The 17,377-nt window shown below is 37.1% G+C and overlaps 1 protein-coding gene across 2 annotated transcripts in view; it reads left to right on the forward strand.

Annotated features, from left to right (window-relative positions):
- Nucleotides 1-17,377, forward strand: part of ADCY8 (adenylate cyclase 8) — a 204,927-nt gene that overhangs the window by 147,450 nt on the left and 40,100 nt on the right. For both annotated transcript variants that reach the window (XM_075211702.1, XM_075211704.1), the window contains 2 exons: nt 3,434-3,534; nt 10,870-11,071. In XM_075211702.1, the coding sequence (XP_075067803.1) occupies nt 3,434-3,534; nt 10,870-11,071 (303 nt within the window). The remainder of the gene's footprint in view (nt 1-3,433; nt 3,535-10,869; nt 11,072-17,377) is intronic.

The raw sequence follows: 17,377 nt of genomic DNA on the forward strand, positions 1-17,377 counted from the left end.
GAAGTAACACTTAGATTAATATTGGGAAGCCATAACTATTTATTACGCTTTATCATTGCATAATAAATAGACCCTATAGGGGTAACCTGCCCAGTAGCAGAACACAGCATTCAATGCCAGTGCTTCAAATCTGTAGGTAGGTTTACGTAAGATGGGAAGGGTATATTGTAGTATCTATGTCTTTATTGCATTGATTATTATATTTGTTATGGTCCATATGTCTGTATGGTTTACTATACTGTGTGTAAGGTTGTTATGGATCTGTTGTGTTATACAGCGCTAAGGGTTCAGGTGGAGCTTCTATGCATATGGTCAGTGGTGAAGTGATGGTGTATACGGTGGTATGCCATACCATCACTTCTCTTGCAATCTTTATTGTAAAACTATCAAATGCCATTCACTTATATTCCCATTACATTTTTCATACCCCCACATTTAAATTTCCACCCCCACCACTGCATAAGATTTCATACTGCATTAATTGTTTGGGCATGATGTCATTACCCTTATTCACTGTAATGATGATGTCATTTGGTGTGAAATAACTGTGTCTATATAATACAGAGAAGTGGGAGAGTTGTTGTGTTGATGGTAATGACATTTGTTGAGAAATACCTGAGCTTATGTTATACTGATTATTGGAATATTTCTGTTGATCAGAATACAAACAAATTGGCCCATTTATCAATGTGCATCGATAAGGATTAAATTCACCTATCGCCGCAATCTATCAGTAAAATATCATCAGGCCAGCTGAGCAATACCCCACACTGGCCTTACCACTTCACAGGGCTAGTCTCAGTCCTGGCTTTCAGTTCTACATAGTAAACAAAAAAATTAAATACATTTTTAAAAAGAACTTAAAAATATATTAAAAAATAAACATATTTTAAAATTTCAAAGAATAAAGCATTTTTCCAAGATTTTTATTTGTAATCTCCATTCTCTGATGGCAATAACAGAACAATGATTGAGTTTAACAAGGATCCTTTTTTTAAATGGGCTTCCCCATACAATGGTATCCACTTGAGGTATAGGGTAAGCCCTATCGCCTGTAAAAATGCCCATATTTTTACCCTTTGATAAATAGAACCCGAAATCACAAATGTATATATTGTGTGACTGTACTACGCTGGGTGGCTGCTTCCACCAACAAAGCAGAGTTTAATTAGAGAATTTTTGTTGGCAGAAACAGTAAATCCCCCAAATAAAAAAAAATAAATCCAGAAAACTCCCTGAAAATCAGGAATCTCCCAAACATTCTGGGAGAGTAGGCAACTGTGGTTGGTGTTGAAAGAACTGGGCAGTCTTTAACACTTGACTTGACAACATAAACAGATACCTTTTCTTGCTGACTTTTATTTGCAAGACAGTTACAGCAAGACATATAGGGGCATATTCAATTGGCCGCGTTACTGCCAAAAGTAACACAGCCTGCGTACTATTATCATTACTATGGTAATAGTGTGCATAATTAATCTTTAACGTTGGTTTCTGCCCGCAGGTCAGGGAGCCGCGAGCGAAATCAGGGTTAAAATTACGTATTAACGGTAATATAATTAATGCTGCGTTGAACACGGCCGATTTGTATTCCCCATAGAGCATAATAGTTACAGTGAATTCTAAATGTAGTCTGTTCTCTTCATTTTTTCCTTCTCTGAAACTGCAAGTTTTTCTGTACTAATATAATTCCAATAATATTAAAGTTTGCACAAAATCGTCAGCCCCCATAAAAGGCATAATATGACATACATATGACACATTACTTCTCAATAAACAAATTCAGCATATTTAAAGAATCAGCCTATTTCTAAAACAAACAAAACATTTTTTTCGACACTCAAGTTTTCAGTAGATATTTAACTGAGTCAGTGACCATATATCTGATAAGTGAGTATTGTAGCTGCTCAATCACAATGCACCCTCTGCTCACTTACAATGTAGTCAGCCATTCACTGCAATTTCTGTCCACTTAGCTTAGTCAAGCTTACTCTGCTGAAGAGTCAGAACACTTAGTCACACCCAATATTTAATTGAAAAACGCGAATCTGCATTTTTTTTTGTGCCCGTGGTGAGCGTTATTAAATTAAAAGTAGGTTGCATTTTTCATGTAAAAATGACACTTTTTCATTCTTATATGCACGTATATTTTTTCATAAGTTTATAATACACTGGTTAAGATGTCATCAAACTACATAAAAATACAGATTTGAATAAGCCCTAAGATATAAAGCTTCAGTCAAATCATAAATTTACATAATTAAAGAAAGTACGATTTTGGCCTATGCAACAAAGGTGGAGTCAACCAGACATAATTTATGGAATGCGCTTAATGCACAGCACAAAATTCTTTTGTTCTTCCTCATTATGCCTAGATGGTCCAACAAGTTCAAATCATGGTGTGTACCACCCTTGTATACATCTCTGCTTTCATTTAATAAATTAGTCCCATATATGAGTTAAATTATTCATAATAGTGAGGGAACATTGGGACTGCCCAAATTTTAAGCCACTTATCTGTGTTGTTTTTTATGCTGAGAAAATATTAATCAGGGCAAAAAATAACATTTTTCACTTCTTGATAAATAGTTAATTCTCATCAACCTAAATAGACGTGTATAGGTGACACCCTCACTAGCAAAATGCTTGTAATTAGAGGTTTCTGATGCTTATTGAGACTTTAATAGCAACTCATCCACGCAGAGTGTGTCGTAGCAAAGATATAACATTTTATTTTTTTGCATACCGTTCCTGCTGTTATTCGCTAGGATATTCAAGTTTAAAGGATACTTCATAGCAATAGGTTAATACTATAAATAAAATAAAAGTTTTTTTGTACATGTGAACAAGTTGGAAGTAAGCGTCTGAGGCATCCACTACTCATTCAGTCTTGGCGCATCCTTAACGCTGAATACGCCGTACATGCGCATACGCTCACGTTCCAATCTGAATCAGCCCCAGGGGTATATTTACTAAACTGCGAGCTTGAAAAAGTGGTGATGTTGCCTATAGCGGCCAATCAGATTCTAGCTGTCATTTATTTAGTACATTCTACAGAATAACAGCTGGAAGCTGATTGGTTGCTATAGGCAACATCTCCACTTTCTCAAACTCGCAGTTTAGTAAATATACCCCCCAGTGTGGTTTCTTTTTTTCAACTATGTTTTGCATGAGATTGTTTCTGAGCACAATATAAAAGATGTTTACATTCAATAGATGTACAATTTGAAAAACATTGTAACCGAAAACAGTAAAGCCATTACTTTTAGACACAATACACTGTAATTAACATTATAATTAAACATTGTGCTGTTTTGGGTGACTCAAAGAAGGAAAATGAGTTGTTACAGATGATGTGGAATCATGTTATGTGTGGGAAAAAAACAGATTTTTAGACTTTTAATTTCTTGTTGTTGTTTTTTTTATGTTTCAGTATTCTCAAATGAGGGATGAAGTATTCAAATCAAACTTGGTGTGTGCATTTATGGTTCTTATTTTTATAACGGCAATCCAAACCTTGCTTCCTTCGTCAAGGTAATTTGCATGTAATTTTTTCATGTCTCTTAGCCTTGTGTTCATAAAATGTATTGTATTACTTTTCCCCATTCAGTTTGTCTAGAGGAGAAGGAATGCACCGGGGATAGTATCCATTCCCAAGCAGTGTGTTAGGCAAATAACAATCTAGTTCTCTGTAACCAGTATTTAGCTTAACTACATTGTTTCAAGAATTTATCATTTTCCTTCCTGTTTATAATCTAGTAATTGTTTTCCTTCCTCTCTATCACAAGAAACATTAGAGCTCAAGTCAATTTCGTTTGTGTTAAATAAGTTGAGGCAACACCTTGTTGGTAGTGACACTTATATATGGGAGTAACCAGTAAACAGGTAATCTGCATTATAAACAGTAGGACAGAATGGGGCAAATATATATTCTGCGTTTGCCTATTCAATTCTGCTAACCACAAAAAATAATAAAATACTATTTGTATGATCTTTCTAAGGACAATTTTATGTAACTGTTTCATCCACTAGACCCAAGTTTTGCCTTGACAGTCATTGCCGTTTTAGATTTCCCTTGCAAAGTCACCGAATATCGGCGCCTTGCAGAATCCGCTGCTTAATACATTTACCCCAAGGGCTCTTTTTACTGTTTGCAGTTTTTTTATCTATTGTAATTGTCATTTACATAGACCACATTTAGGCCAAAGAGATTTCACCTGTGGTTGCGTTGCCCACGGGGTGGAAGAACAAGGGTTCACAAACTTTTTCCAGCCGACCAGATTTTTTAGACTTGCCTGGAAAACTATGTCACGATTCGATCAGGCAGAGCTGACACTCTTGGTGTCTATTCTTGAGGATATCGACCAACCTTCTTAATAATAAGCACTGGCAAGTAAAGTAAGCCCTGTCTTATATAATTACACTTTTTGCTTTTGCTATTTACCACACTTCTTCTGTAAAGTAGCAACGCTAAATCATTTTTTATAACACAAGGTTTATTCCCATTTATATGAAATACTAAAAGCAACTATATCTATGTAACAAATAAATTGTTGTTGTTTTTTTTAAAGTTATAATTATATGTGTTATATGCATATGGCATGTTACATTTTTGCTGTTTTGTTATTACACTGCTCTGGTTCTATGTGCAATGACGATAAAGTAATGGATAGAAAATAAATACTTCCGTAACTATATTCATGGGTAATTTAGCAATAATAATAAATCACAGTTTATTTGATGATTATTTTTTAGAAGTACAATGATAAACAGGTATATCACATCATTGAGCATATAGGTTGCTATGAGCAACACCTATGAAGGGGAGGTGATGTCCATAGCAACCAATCAGATTCTAGCTATCATTTTCTAGAATGTACCAGACAAATGATAGCTAGAATCTGATTGGTTGCTATGGACAACACCTCCACTTTTCATTTTTAGAAGGTTAGATAAATCTAATTTTTATAATAAACACCTTATGTGGTATGATAAGAGGTAGATCAGCCAGTAGGTTGGTCTGTGTCCCCAACTGGCACTTTACATGCTCTCCAATAGTTCATATACCTATAATACTATCCACTATTGCAGGCTTAGGCAACCTGTAATTCTAAGGAGTTATGGAACTATAAGTTCCAGAATGCCCTTTCAACCAGTCATTTGCTTATAATTCTTGAAGACTCACCCAGACTGTAATGCTAGCCTCAGTGGCTTAGGCTACCTCTTGCTTTCCAGTAGTCATGGAACTACAAACATCAGAATGTCCTGAAAGTAAATACATTTCCTTGATTATACATTGGTACTAGATAAAATATATTGTGCACATTTCTGTTACATTTTTGTTTTTACCCTTTCAGTTTTAGCTCTGTCTGTTAAAATATACAGCCACCTACGCATAGTGAAGGCAGATATTTTGTAGGCTGACCCATTGTTATTCAGAATGCATCACGTCAGATTTAGAGTTGAGAGGGCCGTGTCCTAGTGTAACTCTAAATTCCAGGGTGATAATAAAGTTGTCCGGTGTTTGGGTGCTATATGCAAATACATTTACACCCCTTGCAATGCTCCTAAATCTAAATGGGAACCAAATTCACTTGGAAATAGTGACACCACTGAGGCACAATGTTCATAGTCATTTAAAGATAGATATATAGATATATATATATATATATATATATATATATATATATATATGTATATATCTACAGTAATATATATATTACTAATATACAGTGATATAGATATAGATAGATATATATATATATATATATATATATATATATATATCTCAATGATAACATATATATGTATATATATATAATCTATTTTATTCAATATTAAAACACATAGGGACCTCATATTAAGTTTCATACAAATAGCGTATAATACACTTCTTTACTTCCGCACTAAGCACTAATTACAAAACGAGTGGTCTGTCTGCATGCACAGGTGTAAAAAGATGTATTATACGCCAAAAATGCAATCTGCCTTCACCCTAACATGAACTCCAGTGTGTGAATACAGCAGGAACTATAACCAGTTGTTTGACATACTCCAGTAAGAGATACAATGTAGCTGTAGTTATCTTTAGATACCCCCCCACCCCCCAAAAAAGAGAGCAGCTGAGAGATAGAACACTAGTTACCCCAAATTGATTTATCCGACTATCCACGCAAATTATCTTTACAACTGTTTGCAAAGTCTTGCTCCAAGTATAAAATGTAAGTTGGATGGCTCGGGATAAGCTTGATTGGTTTAGGCATTTGGGATAATTAGTGCCCTGGCTGTAGTATAATCAGGATATATATTTAATTAAAAAATACACATTGACTTAGCTTGTCAACATGATCCCATCCTCATTCTGTCCTACAGGGCAAAAGTCTCACCAAGGTGCCATGAATATGTTGGTCCTGTAAAGACCACCAATCAATCTCTACATCTTCATCACATGGCGACCCCTTCTGTGCCTCCCATCCCATGATCTCCATTCTTTCGTAAGTGTAGATCATATCCATCTATTCTTGTGATGCTAGAATCCCATCACCACTTCCCTTTGTGTAGACGTCCACGTTTTCATGTCTTAGTCAGTTTTTCTAACCCCATCTTGCTTCGTTTTGCTATTAGGTTCTTGTTTTTTTTTTGTTGGGAGTTGTTATGTGTTTTTCTCTTTTTTAGGTGTCTGAGACCCTTAATGTATTCATTCTCCGACTCCTGTTTATTCAGAATATCCTCAGTGGGCGGGGATAAAATGACTTGCAGCCAATGAGATCATTAGGCTGCATATGACAGCGGGAGTGACACGATGTGAGGAGTGTAATAGAGAGCAGGATGCCACAGACTGAGAATTAGATAGAGGAAAGAGCAGGGACCCCTAATGGCACAGAGTAGTGATGTCAGGCTCCTGTCACATTGATGCAGAAACATTGTATTGTCGTATGCATCTCTATATAAATACATTATTTTACATAGCACATAAAAAACAAAATCTAAAGCAAGTTATATAAAACAAAGCTTCAGTTTTTTCAAATTACTTCTACTTCACTTGAACTAATTTACTCACTAGAAACGTTTTTTAGATTACTAATTTTGCTCAATTGTACCTCACTAGTGTCAGTTACAAGTGGCTAATTGCTATTTTAAGCATTGTGATATCAAAATGCACGGTAAATCAGACTTTAAGGGGGAGGGGGGATTTAGATAGAAGTAACAAAAGTGTGCAGATTCAGTGTATAAAACTGTGCCGGAACAAGGATTGTTTTATATTGTACGGTATCGACATGTATTTATATTGTCATAGAATTGTCACATTTCTCTAATTCCTAATATAATCAATAACTAGGCAGGATATGGGGATGTTTGTGATACCAGCCACCTATTAATGTAACAGACAATGTAAATATATATATATATATATATATATATATATATATATATATATATATATATATATATATATATATATTATCAATGAGATATAACTGCCAACATTATAAGAATAATCAGCAGCTTAGATGTCATCCAAATCCATCCAAGCCCAGAACAGGCTCCCTGGGTCAAAGTTCAGCCCAGCATTCACGACCGGGACCCCAACCACTCCATTAGGCATCCCAGACCAATTGCCACCACTCTGTGAAGTTTTCATCCAAATCATCCAGTGGAAGGCTCAGGACAGGCTCCCCAGTTCAAAGTTCTGCCCAACGTACAGTAACGGGTGCTCCGACTGGGACCCTAACCCCCCGAAAACCTGGCCAGGATCCAACTGGACCACCTTGCATTGGTTTCATCCCAATTGGTGCAGGGGTGTCTGAATGTATAACCGGACAGACAAACAAACAAACAGACCAATGATTTATATATATATATATATATATATATATATATATAAGATATATATATGTGTGTGTCTTATATATATATATATTATGAATTTATTATTTATGGCTATTATCCACTATTAGTAGAGTATCAGAGTAGGTGCAATGCTACATACAAAATGATCTCCAGCTGCAAATCATACATGTTTTCCCCAGTACCGCATGGAGCCTGTCTTGTTGTATGTTCACTGAACTGGAGCTGACTATATATGTCTGACAGACACCTCCACATTCCACTCCAGTGTTGGCTCCGAAAATCAACAAATTTATCCAAAATCTCTCAAGTCAGCTCAAAAAGTTAGGACACAATGTCCTGTGCCCTATGTGGTACCCACTATACAAATATAATATGTTGAACCATAGCTGTTGCTGTCTAATGTACATAGCCTTGCCTAATGCCATGCCTAATGTACAGAGCCATATCTGATGCAAAGACTAAAGGTTATCGCACTGCAAAGTCTAAAGAGTTTCACACCAGCTAAGGCTAAGTGGATTTCCTTCGGCTTTCTCTTCCCCCCAATTCCTGCCACCACAATCGCTGTAAGTCTTTAATGAAATGGTATTGTGCAATGGACTCAGATAGTCATTTGGAGTTTCACTGTACAACCAATTAGTGCTTCCGTTGCCATCGTAGCTCACGAGAAGACAATGACGGGAACTCTGCTTAAGTAATAATGTTGGGCTGCAGGATTCTCATTACCTTTATAATTGTGTTGGTCCAGTGTTACACTAGGTAAAACATATAAATGCGAGCAGTCTGCTCAATCATTTGTGCGTTTGTAGTCAAGTAAAGACAAACGTTTCCCTAACGATATCTGTCAATTGCCTTAGCTGTTTGTGTGTGTATGTCCAAAATCAGGGGATTCACCAATGATCCCCAGTACTGTGCATGCTCGTAGCTTTTACCATACAGATTGGATTAAACAAGGTCACTAATAGTTCTTTGTAAAATATTGAATCATCATCATCATTATTTATTTATATAGCGCCACTAATTTTGCAGCGCTGTACAGAGAACTCATTCACATCAGTCCCTGCCCCATGGGACCTTACAGTCTAAATTCCCTAATATACATACACAGACTGCGGTCAATTTTGATAGCAGCCAATTAACCTACCAGTATGTTTTTGGAGTGTGGGAGGAAACCGGTGCACCCGGAGGAAACCCACGCAAACACTAACTCCACACAGATAAGGCCATGGTCGGGAATCGAACTCATGACCCCAGTGCTGTCCCCAGTGCTGTGAGGCAGAAGCGCTAACCACTTGGCCATTGTGCTGCTCCATATGCATACTGCACTTTGTTTTGAACAAGTGATTACTGGGCACCAAATAATTGTTACTAATTACATAGATAATCAGGTGGTAGTAATGACGAATACTCCGTCACCGCTACGTAATGCGCTCTAATTGTCCCAATGAAACGCACTCTATATGTCTCTTTTGCCTCACATGCTGCAAGAAGCTCAACAATAAGTCTAAACTGTATATTTTCCTTGCCGGTACTGTATTTCATGGATCCATACTGAGAACAACAGGCAAATTCATGTAGGACCTCACATTCTTTGTCATGCATTGTCCTTTATGGTACAGTTGTTAAGTTTCATTGAAGTGAATCAAATTACATTAACCCCAGAATGGAGGGGTCAAAAATATCTATTATTCACACTGCTCATCTGTCTAAAGCTGTAACTTTTGCTAGGTGGAATGCTCAATGTTCTACCCAGACTAACAGCACACAGCTATAGGCATGGAATAATGACAAGCATCCTAATTGTAGAAGACAAGCTAACTAGTTAAAGCTTGAGGTCTAACCTTACTCACCCCTAGAACCAGTCCCCTTTCCAAGTACTCAGCTCTACGTACTGATGTCACTTACTAAGATTATTTCCAGCTCCTGACACAGCTTCTATTGGCAGACAGGGGATATCAACTAGAACTCAGTAGAGATCAGTGTTGGCTGAAGCTTATCTCCGATTTGCAGAGTTAGCCAATCACAGCTGGAACCTCTGAGCTGTCCCATTGATCTTTGCACTGGTGGTGACAGCACAAGAGCTAACAGGACAGATAAGGAGCTTTTAAACACCCTTAGCTACACTTCAGTTGTTTTTAAAATTAGCAGTTTAATATCCCTTTAAATGTTTATATGTAGTTGCGTAACTCTTAAAAAAAAGAATTGACAGAATTATATAAATCATTAAAGTTAGCATTCCACAACATACATAGCATATTATCGAAAATTTGCATAAACCGGCATGCAAATTAGTGGGTGTGACTATGCTAAATGATGGTTGGGTTTTAACTGAAGTGGGGCTCGTATGATATGAACATATAGACAATTTTCATTATTTAAATGAACTTGTAGAGAGCAGTTGTCTTATTTACCAGCATACAGAGTCAGATAAGTGATGCTTTGTGTTTGTTAATACAGAAAGAATAAGAACCAGGGAAGGCTCTCGGGTTCTCTCTTTTATTGATTCACCCACGGCCACGACCTGGCAGTTCAAAAATGAATAGGGCTTATCTATGTCCCAATTACACCCATTGCTTATATGACCAATATCTGCGACCTCCAGACCTTCTGTGGCCATCTTCCACTTCACAACTCGTTACACTCTAAGCTAAATCCAATATCCATTCATAAAAGCAAGGGAAATGTCTATATTTTTCATCGCAAGAGAAATAGTATCAGCGGAAAGAGCCTCTTTAGCAGAGATGTACTTAGTAAAATTGCTCTTGTGTCATACCTGCCATTTGCAATCCAAAAGTGGATGCGGCTGAGAGGTACCTTCTAATGGCAGCTTCTAAAATGAGACTCTAAAAGCATTCGAAAAACATATAATTTTTCATTGAATCTGAAAAGACTAAAACTCCGGTTCTGATACCACCATTGTCGTGTACACATAGTTGGCTTTAGAATTATTTTGAATGAAAATCCCGTTGATTTAAATATTCTGAACTGGATACCAATATTATTTTATCTTTACTTTTTCAGGTTGATGCCAATGGTGATTCAGTTTTCGATACTGATAATGCTGCATTCTGCACTCGTCCTGATAACTACAGCGGAGGATTATAAATGTCTGCCCCTCGTGCTCCGGAAAACCTGCTGCTGGATCAACGAGACGTACTTGGCCAGGAATGTCATCATCTTTGCATCCATATTGATTAATTTCCTTGGAGCTGTGATCAATATTGTAAGCAATTTCAATTCAAGGATGACTATTTGTGTGTGTGGTGAACGGAAGTAGAATAGAACACAGAGGGCTTCTTCAAGCACAATGTGAATGTAAAAAAACGCACGTAACTTGTACGCACATACGCCCGTATTCAAATCCAAGTGGATCTCAAGATACGTTTCTATTTGAATCTGGGTATAAGTTAGAGATGCTCACTGACCCCCGTGAACTGGTTTTGGTTTTGGATCTGGATTAGCTTTGTGTTTTGGTTTTGGTTTTGGCAAAACCGCCCTTGTGTGTTGTTTATTTGGTTTTGGATTTTTTAGAAAAAATCCTAAAATATGCTAAAATCACATATTTTTGCTCCTTTTTTGTTCCTACATAATATTATTAACCTCAATAACACTAATTTCAAGTCATTTACAGTCAATTTTGACCACCTCACAGATCACAATATTATTTTCATACACTTTCGGACAAATACTGCATTGACCTGGCTGGATGGTAAGCGACAGAGCAATGACACAAACACACGGCAGTTCCTAGCACATCTAGGAGACATTGGCACACAGCAGTGGCAGGGAAGAAAAATGGTGCAAGATGGAATTGTCCTTGGGCCCGACCTCCCTCCCACCCACCGTTATGTTGGATATTAAAAAGGAATCCAAAAATTCCGAGATCCGGCAACATAACCATGACGTTTTGCCTCGTTTTCGATTCCGTGGGCGCGCGAAAGTACCGGTAATTGGTGCTCGAATCCCCTAAGTTCGGGTGTGTTTAGTTCTCAAGGAACCGAGCCTGAGTGTCTCTAATATAAGTGCCCTCTGGCTGTACATTACTGGTTGTATGTAGACAGACAGAACACAGTGCAGGATGCACGCACGCATATGTGCAATATAAAGTCCTATCAGAACGCATGCAAAATAATGTTTTTTTAAATAAATTGACAGCTCTTAGTACTATAATCATTGGTAAAAATATGTGTTTTAAAAATTATATATATATAGATTGCATACAATTGCGTTCACTGGCGTAAGTTCCGTTCTGGTGCATTCACAGAGATACGCCACACAAATAGAGTTACGTCTGACGATGAATCAGAGCCCATGGTATACAGTGTACTGTAGTGAGGCTGAGTATAGTTCTCTTTATGTTTAGTTGCTATGAAATGTTATACTATGTACAATGCTGAGCACTGTGCTATTTGATTTGACTTGTTTTTATTGTTTATGCCAAATTACACAGCGTATGCAAAAGAAAAAGAGCGACACCACTCAGTGATGTGAGAGTAAAATAGGGAGTCAGTAGGTTTGAGGGAATCAGATTGACGTAGCTTATAATATGATGATCTTGTTCATACCTAGAGGATTATTTGCTAAGTGGAATTAGTAAAAATTTTACATGAAATGGTTTTCGACAACAAATTCTATAAAACAATCTTTATATTTATTTTTTTATTTTTTTTTAAATGTCCATTGTTAACCAATCATTTTGTATTAAACAGAATTTAAGTTTTGTGATTTGGCAAAGTTAAATTAAAATTGTAGATGCAATATCGCGTTTACTTCAGTAAATCGAACTTCCCTCATCTCTAGATTTAAGGGAGCATTTACATTTGGAGATAGTGAGATAGAGTCTGTAGATGAGCGGAATGCAAAGAGAAATCTTGCAAAGAACAAAGATACAAGGTAAATAGTTCAGTTGTTAATACATTAGACATTGATCAATGGATCTTTTTGTTGGCGTTTGCAATAAACTAGTACAGGAAAATTTGGCCATTTCATGGAGATGTCATACCCCCTTTCCCTACTCTAAAATCTCCGTCTTCAGTATATTAAAATGTTAGGTATTCTACCTGTTAAGCATCAGAGAGGACATACTTTTATTTACTAGCAGTTATCTTTCTTTATTGTTTCCTGACATTCGAGAAGGGGATATTTGGACAAAATAAAGCCCTTCCCTTGATATGTCAAAGTCACCTCCAGATCTGCCCAATCATATCCCCCAATCTGCCCAAACACATCTCCCAATCTTCCCAATCAATTTTCCCAATCTGCCCAATCAATTCTCCCAAATCTGCCCAATCAATTCTCCCAATCTGTCCAACGACACCCCCTTTTGTCAAAGCCGCTATCCCATCCCGATCCCTTTTTGGTCTGAAAGTTTAGGACAGTTGGAAGCTCTGCGATAGGTATACATTAAGGGCTAGATTTACTAAGCTGCGGGTTTGAAAAAGTGGGGATGTTGCCTATAGCAACCAATCAGATTCTAGCTTTCATTTATTTAGTACATTCTACAAAATGACAGCTGGAATCTGATTGGTTGCTATAGGCAACATCCCCACTTTTTCAAACCCGCAGCTTAGTAAATCTAGCCCTAAATCCGGTTTGTGAAATATAGGGAGCAAGTATAAAGATGGGAAAAAGAGGAGATTCCAAATCAACAGCTACAGATGAAACATAGTTCTTCTAAAATAATACTAACACATGAACATAAATGTACATTGGTTTATTTGCAATTTTACAACAGCAAACAATATTTTGTTGAGACTTTAGAAGTTTTTCCTGCAACTAAGTTACTGGTTTGAAGAAAGATAAAACCGTGCAGGATTCTAATACCTTCAAAAACGGAGCCTCTAAGGACACATAAAAGGTTGTGGAAAGTGAGGCTTCAAACCAATTTGTACTTCACTCTCCTGTGGCCGGCAAGTAGAAGATTTAGGAAAGGAAAATAGAGCAGGCCAACATACTTTTTATAGTTTACAAAAGTGTCCTTTGGAGAATAGGAAAAGATTTCAAACACAGATAAATCAAAGGTGTAAGAATCAGGTTACCGGTTCTTCATAAGTTTCTTGCAAACTTTTTAATGTGTTTACTTATTACTTAAACAAGTTTCTTAATTTCCAATTAGTTGATCTCCAGAATATGTGCTGTTGAGTGTAGCGGTGATAAGTATCACAATCTGATCAAGTATCTTCTATGTTACTTCCCATCTGCCAATGCTTTATATCACCATGGTTCCAACCAACAAGGCTGCGCATACGTATAAAATAAAAACATAGAAATAATTTATCCCAAACCAGGACTATGATTAAACATTGAAAATAAAAATAAAATAATGAGCAATGAGAAATCTAATGGCAGTACCGCAATTGTAGGTTCAGGCCTCTGTGGTCTTTCCACAAGTCCAGGCATGTGATTATCCCAGATAAGTTCAGTTTAAAGTGGACTTGTCACCTACACACAGTGGTGGGTGCCATTTTATGGGCTGAAACAACATTTATGAGGATGTAGCCGGGTAATTTACTTGGAATCAGTACCTCATGAATATTAGCCAGACCTCATGAATATAAGTCAGGACTCATGAATATTAGTCAGACCTCATGAATATAAGTCAGGACTCATGAGTATTAGTCAGACCTCATGAATATAAGTCAAGCCTCATGAATATTAGCCAGACCTCATGAATATAAGTCAGGACTCATGAATATTAGTCAGGCCTCATGAATATTAGTCAGACCTCATGAATATAAGTCAGGACTCATGAGTATTAGTCAGACCTCATGAATATAAGTCAAGCCTCATGAATATTAGTCAGGCAGGTGGTTCCTAATTAAATTATTCCTCCACAATGGAGGGGTCCTCTATTGTGGACAGAGTGTACAGTGTACAGAGCTTACCACAATGGGGGTAAGCAATTGTATTATCCAAGCTGGATCTCGCAGATGCTTCAGTCCATCAGTTTAACCAATTATGAGGTACAGTTTAGCAAATAGTTCCAGAGATAACTACCTAGGATGTCATGAACAAATCCACTTAAGATACTTGTGTCTCCAGTTCAGTACCCTCCTCAAACGTATCCCCCGTACACCTTACTTCCATACTACATGTCATCTTTCCTCACCTATTCCTCAATTGCTCCACTTGCCTACTTAGCCTCGTCACACCCTCGCTTTGTCTCATCTCCTCCTTTTCCCACCTTCCATCATTATTTATTTTCTTAATTTTCCTTATTACAGCGCCATGCCTCATTATCCTCTTTACTTCTACCCTTCTTGTTATCTATTTTCCTCTCTCTCATCCAACCCTAACCCAGGGCTAGTAGCTTAGTATATTGTACTGAGAGTGTAGCTCATCAGATTTATAAGTCATATTTTCAAGATACAACAGCATAATTATAACAATAACTAATAACAAATAACTGAACTATGGATGTTTATCCTTTTCAATAACTCCTAAAGCACATGGACATTTTGGCTTTAAATTAGTATACAGTATATTGTTTTCTGTTATAAGGTTATGAAATAGAAAGATATTTGTTTGTCTCCAAGTCAGGAGTCCTAGAACCTCTACCGTTCAGGAGACAATCACTCCAGGGCTCCTCTATAATAGTTAATTGACGATAGGAGAATTCTGGAATTCAGAGCTTCCTACACGTAGCGGATTGTCATGTGTCAAGATCGAGGATTGGTATCAGACAGCTGCCATTCTGCTGGGATTAATATTAATAATGTGCTCATGTTTGACTTTTTAGTAGATATTGCAGCTTATGGACACAGAGCCCTCTAGCAGTACATACTAGTTTATCTACCTTTAAATGTACCCTATAAACTCATCTCTTCATAAAGGCCTACCAGTCCTCCTCTTAACTCTTCCGCCACTGTCTCACTCACTCCATGTCACCCGCTTTATCTCTGCCCCTCCCCTCTAGATTGTTAGCTCTCGCAAACAGGGCCCTCTTTCCTCATGTTTTCCTCCTTTCACTGTCATAGCCTCCTGCGCTCTCTTGTTAAACATGACCAGTCTGGTTCCTGCATCTCCTTCAGTGCTTTGGGCACCGTTAGTTGCGCTCATATGTCTGGGGACTGTCTCGCTTCATGCTGATATGTTTCCTGGTCTGTCCCCTACTCTCCTATGTAACCCATTTTGTTTGTGTTATTGTTGGTTGTCTAACCCATTTCCTCATTTGTTATTGTACTGTTCTGTCCTACTATGTAACTCGTTTGTTGTCTGCACAGTTTGTAATCTGTAATTCTTTGTTCCGTCCCCATTGTACAGCACTGCGGACCCCTTGTGGAGCCTTATAAATAAAGAATAATAATAATAATAATAATAATAATAATAATAGTAATAAACATTTAATCAAATAGTAGCTTTTAGCAGCTATAGAAAAGGGATTCAATTCTTTGCTGAATTCTGTTCACTAGACTATCCAGGGAATTTGTGTGATTATCTCTGGCTGATTTATTTATATGTGGATTAAACGTTGCCATTTCAGGCAGTGGAACAATTATTCTAACTGTGCTACTTTCTGACCCTGGGCTGTAATGTTATATATAGAATAGTGCACATACAGAAACTTTTAACCATTTACATATATCAAAGCAAATGTATTATTATACCTGTGAATCCAAATTCGCTTTACAGAAGGAAAACGTGAATTTATTATGAAAATATTATACAACGCTTCAGACTATCTGTGCATTTTCTTTTTAGTATCTTGTATGTCAGGCTTCATTATCATACATTCCTTTACTTTTGTTCTAACATTTAGTATAACCAGATGGAGAATTATTTTAAAGTACAATAAAATACATTGTACATTTCACTGTAGCTCTGTTAAAAAGTAAAGATTCCAACCCAACTATACATACCGGTCAGATGATGTCCCCCTCCCATATCTTTAGGGCAGTGGTCTTATTGGATCTGATACAATAAAAACAAAAGGTCAGGCTGCACTTATTTAAGCTACTGTGACATCATTGACCTTTTCCTGGACAGTGGTGGATGAAGATTAACATGGGCCGTGAGTGGTACAACAACATAAAGAACACAGCCTTTGACATATATTCCTGTCAGATAGTATTTTTACCCACTATTCATAGATCATACAGGGGGGTCTAAGCTGGCCATATCACAAGTGAAATTAAATCAAAGCAAGATCCTCAGATGGCGATTGCGGCTGTATATGTACCACCACGACTGCTGTTAAACAGGCTTCCACATGCAAAGGGGAAGATTTTGCTGGAGAAAGCAGGTGAAGCTCCACTCTGACGGGTATTTGACAGATAGGGAGAATGGTTTTTCTTTATGTTTCATAAGTAAGCTCTTAAAGGATGTCAAAAAGTGTGTTGTGTTATATAATGCTGTTTGTACTTCATTTTCATTTCTTTATTAGAATAAATACTCTTAACATTCAAAATCAAATCCTTTATTTAGCCATTAATAGCCCAAATCACAAGGTGGGCACGCTTTAAGTCAAACAGCAAGTAGCGATACATTTATATGCCAACAAATAGACAGAAGATTCTGTTGTAAAATTGTA

This window comes from Mixophyes fleayi, chromosome 5 (genome assembly GCF_038048845.1).
Source record: "Mixophyes fleayi isolate aMixFle1 chromosome 5, aMixFle1.hap1, whole genome shotgun sequence".
NCBI classification, from domain to species: domain Eukaryota; kingdom Metazoa; phylum Chordata; class Amphibia; order Anura; family Limnodynastidae; genus Mixophyes; species Mixophyes fleayi.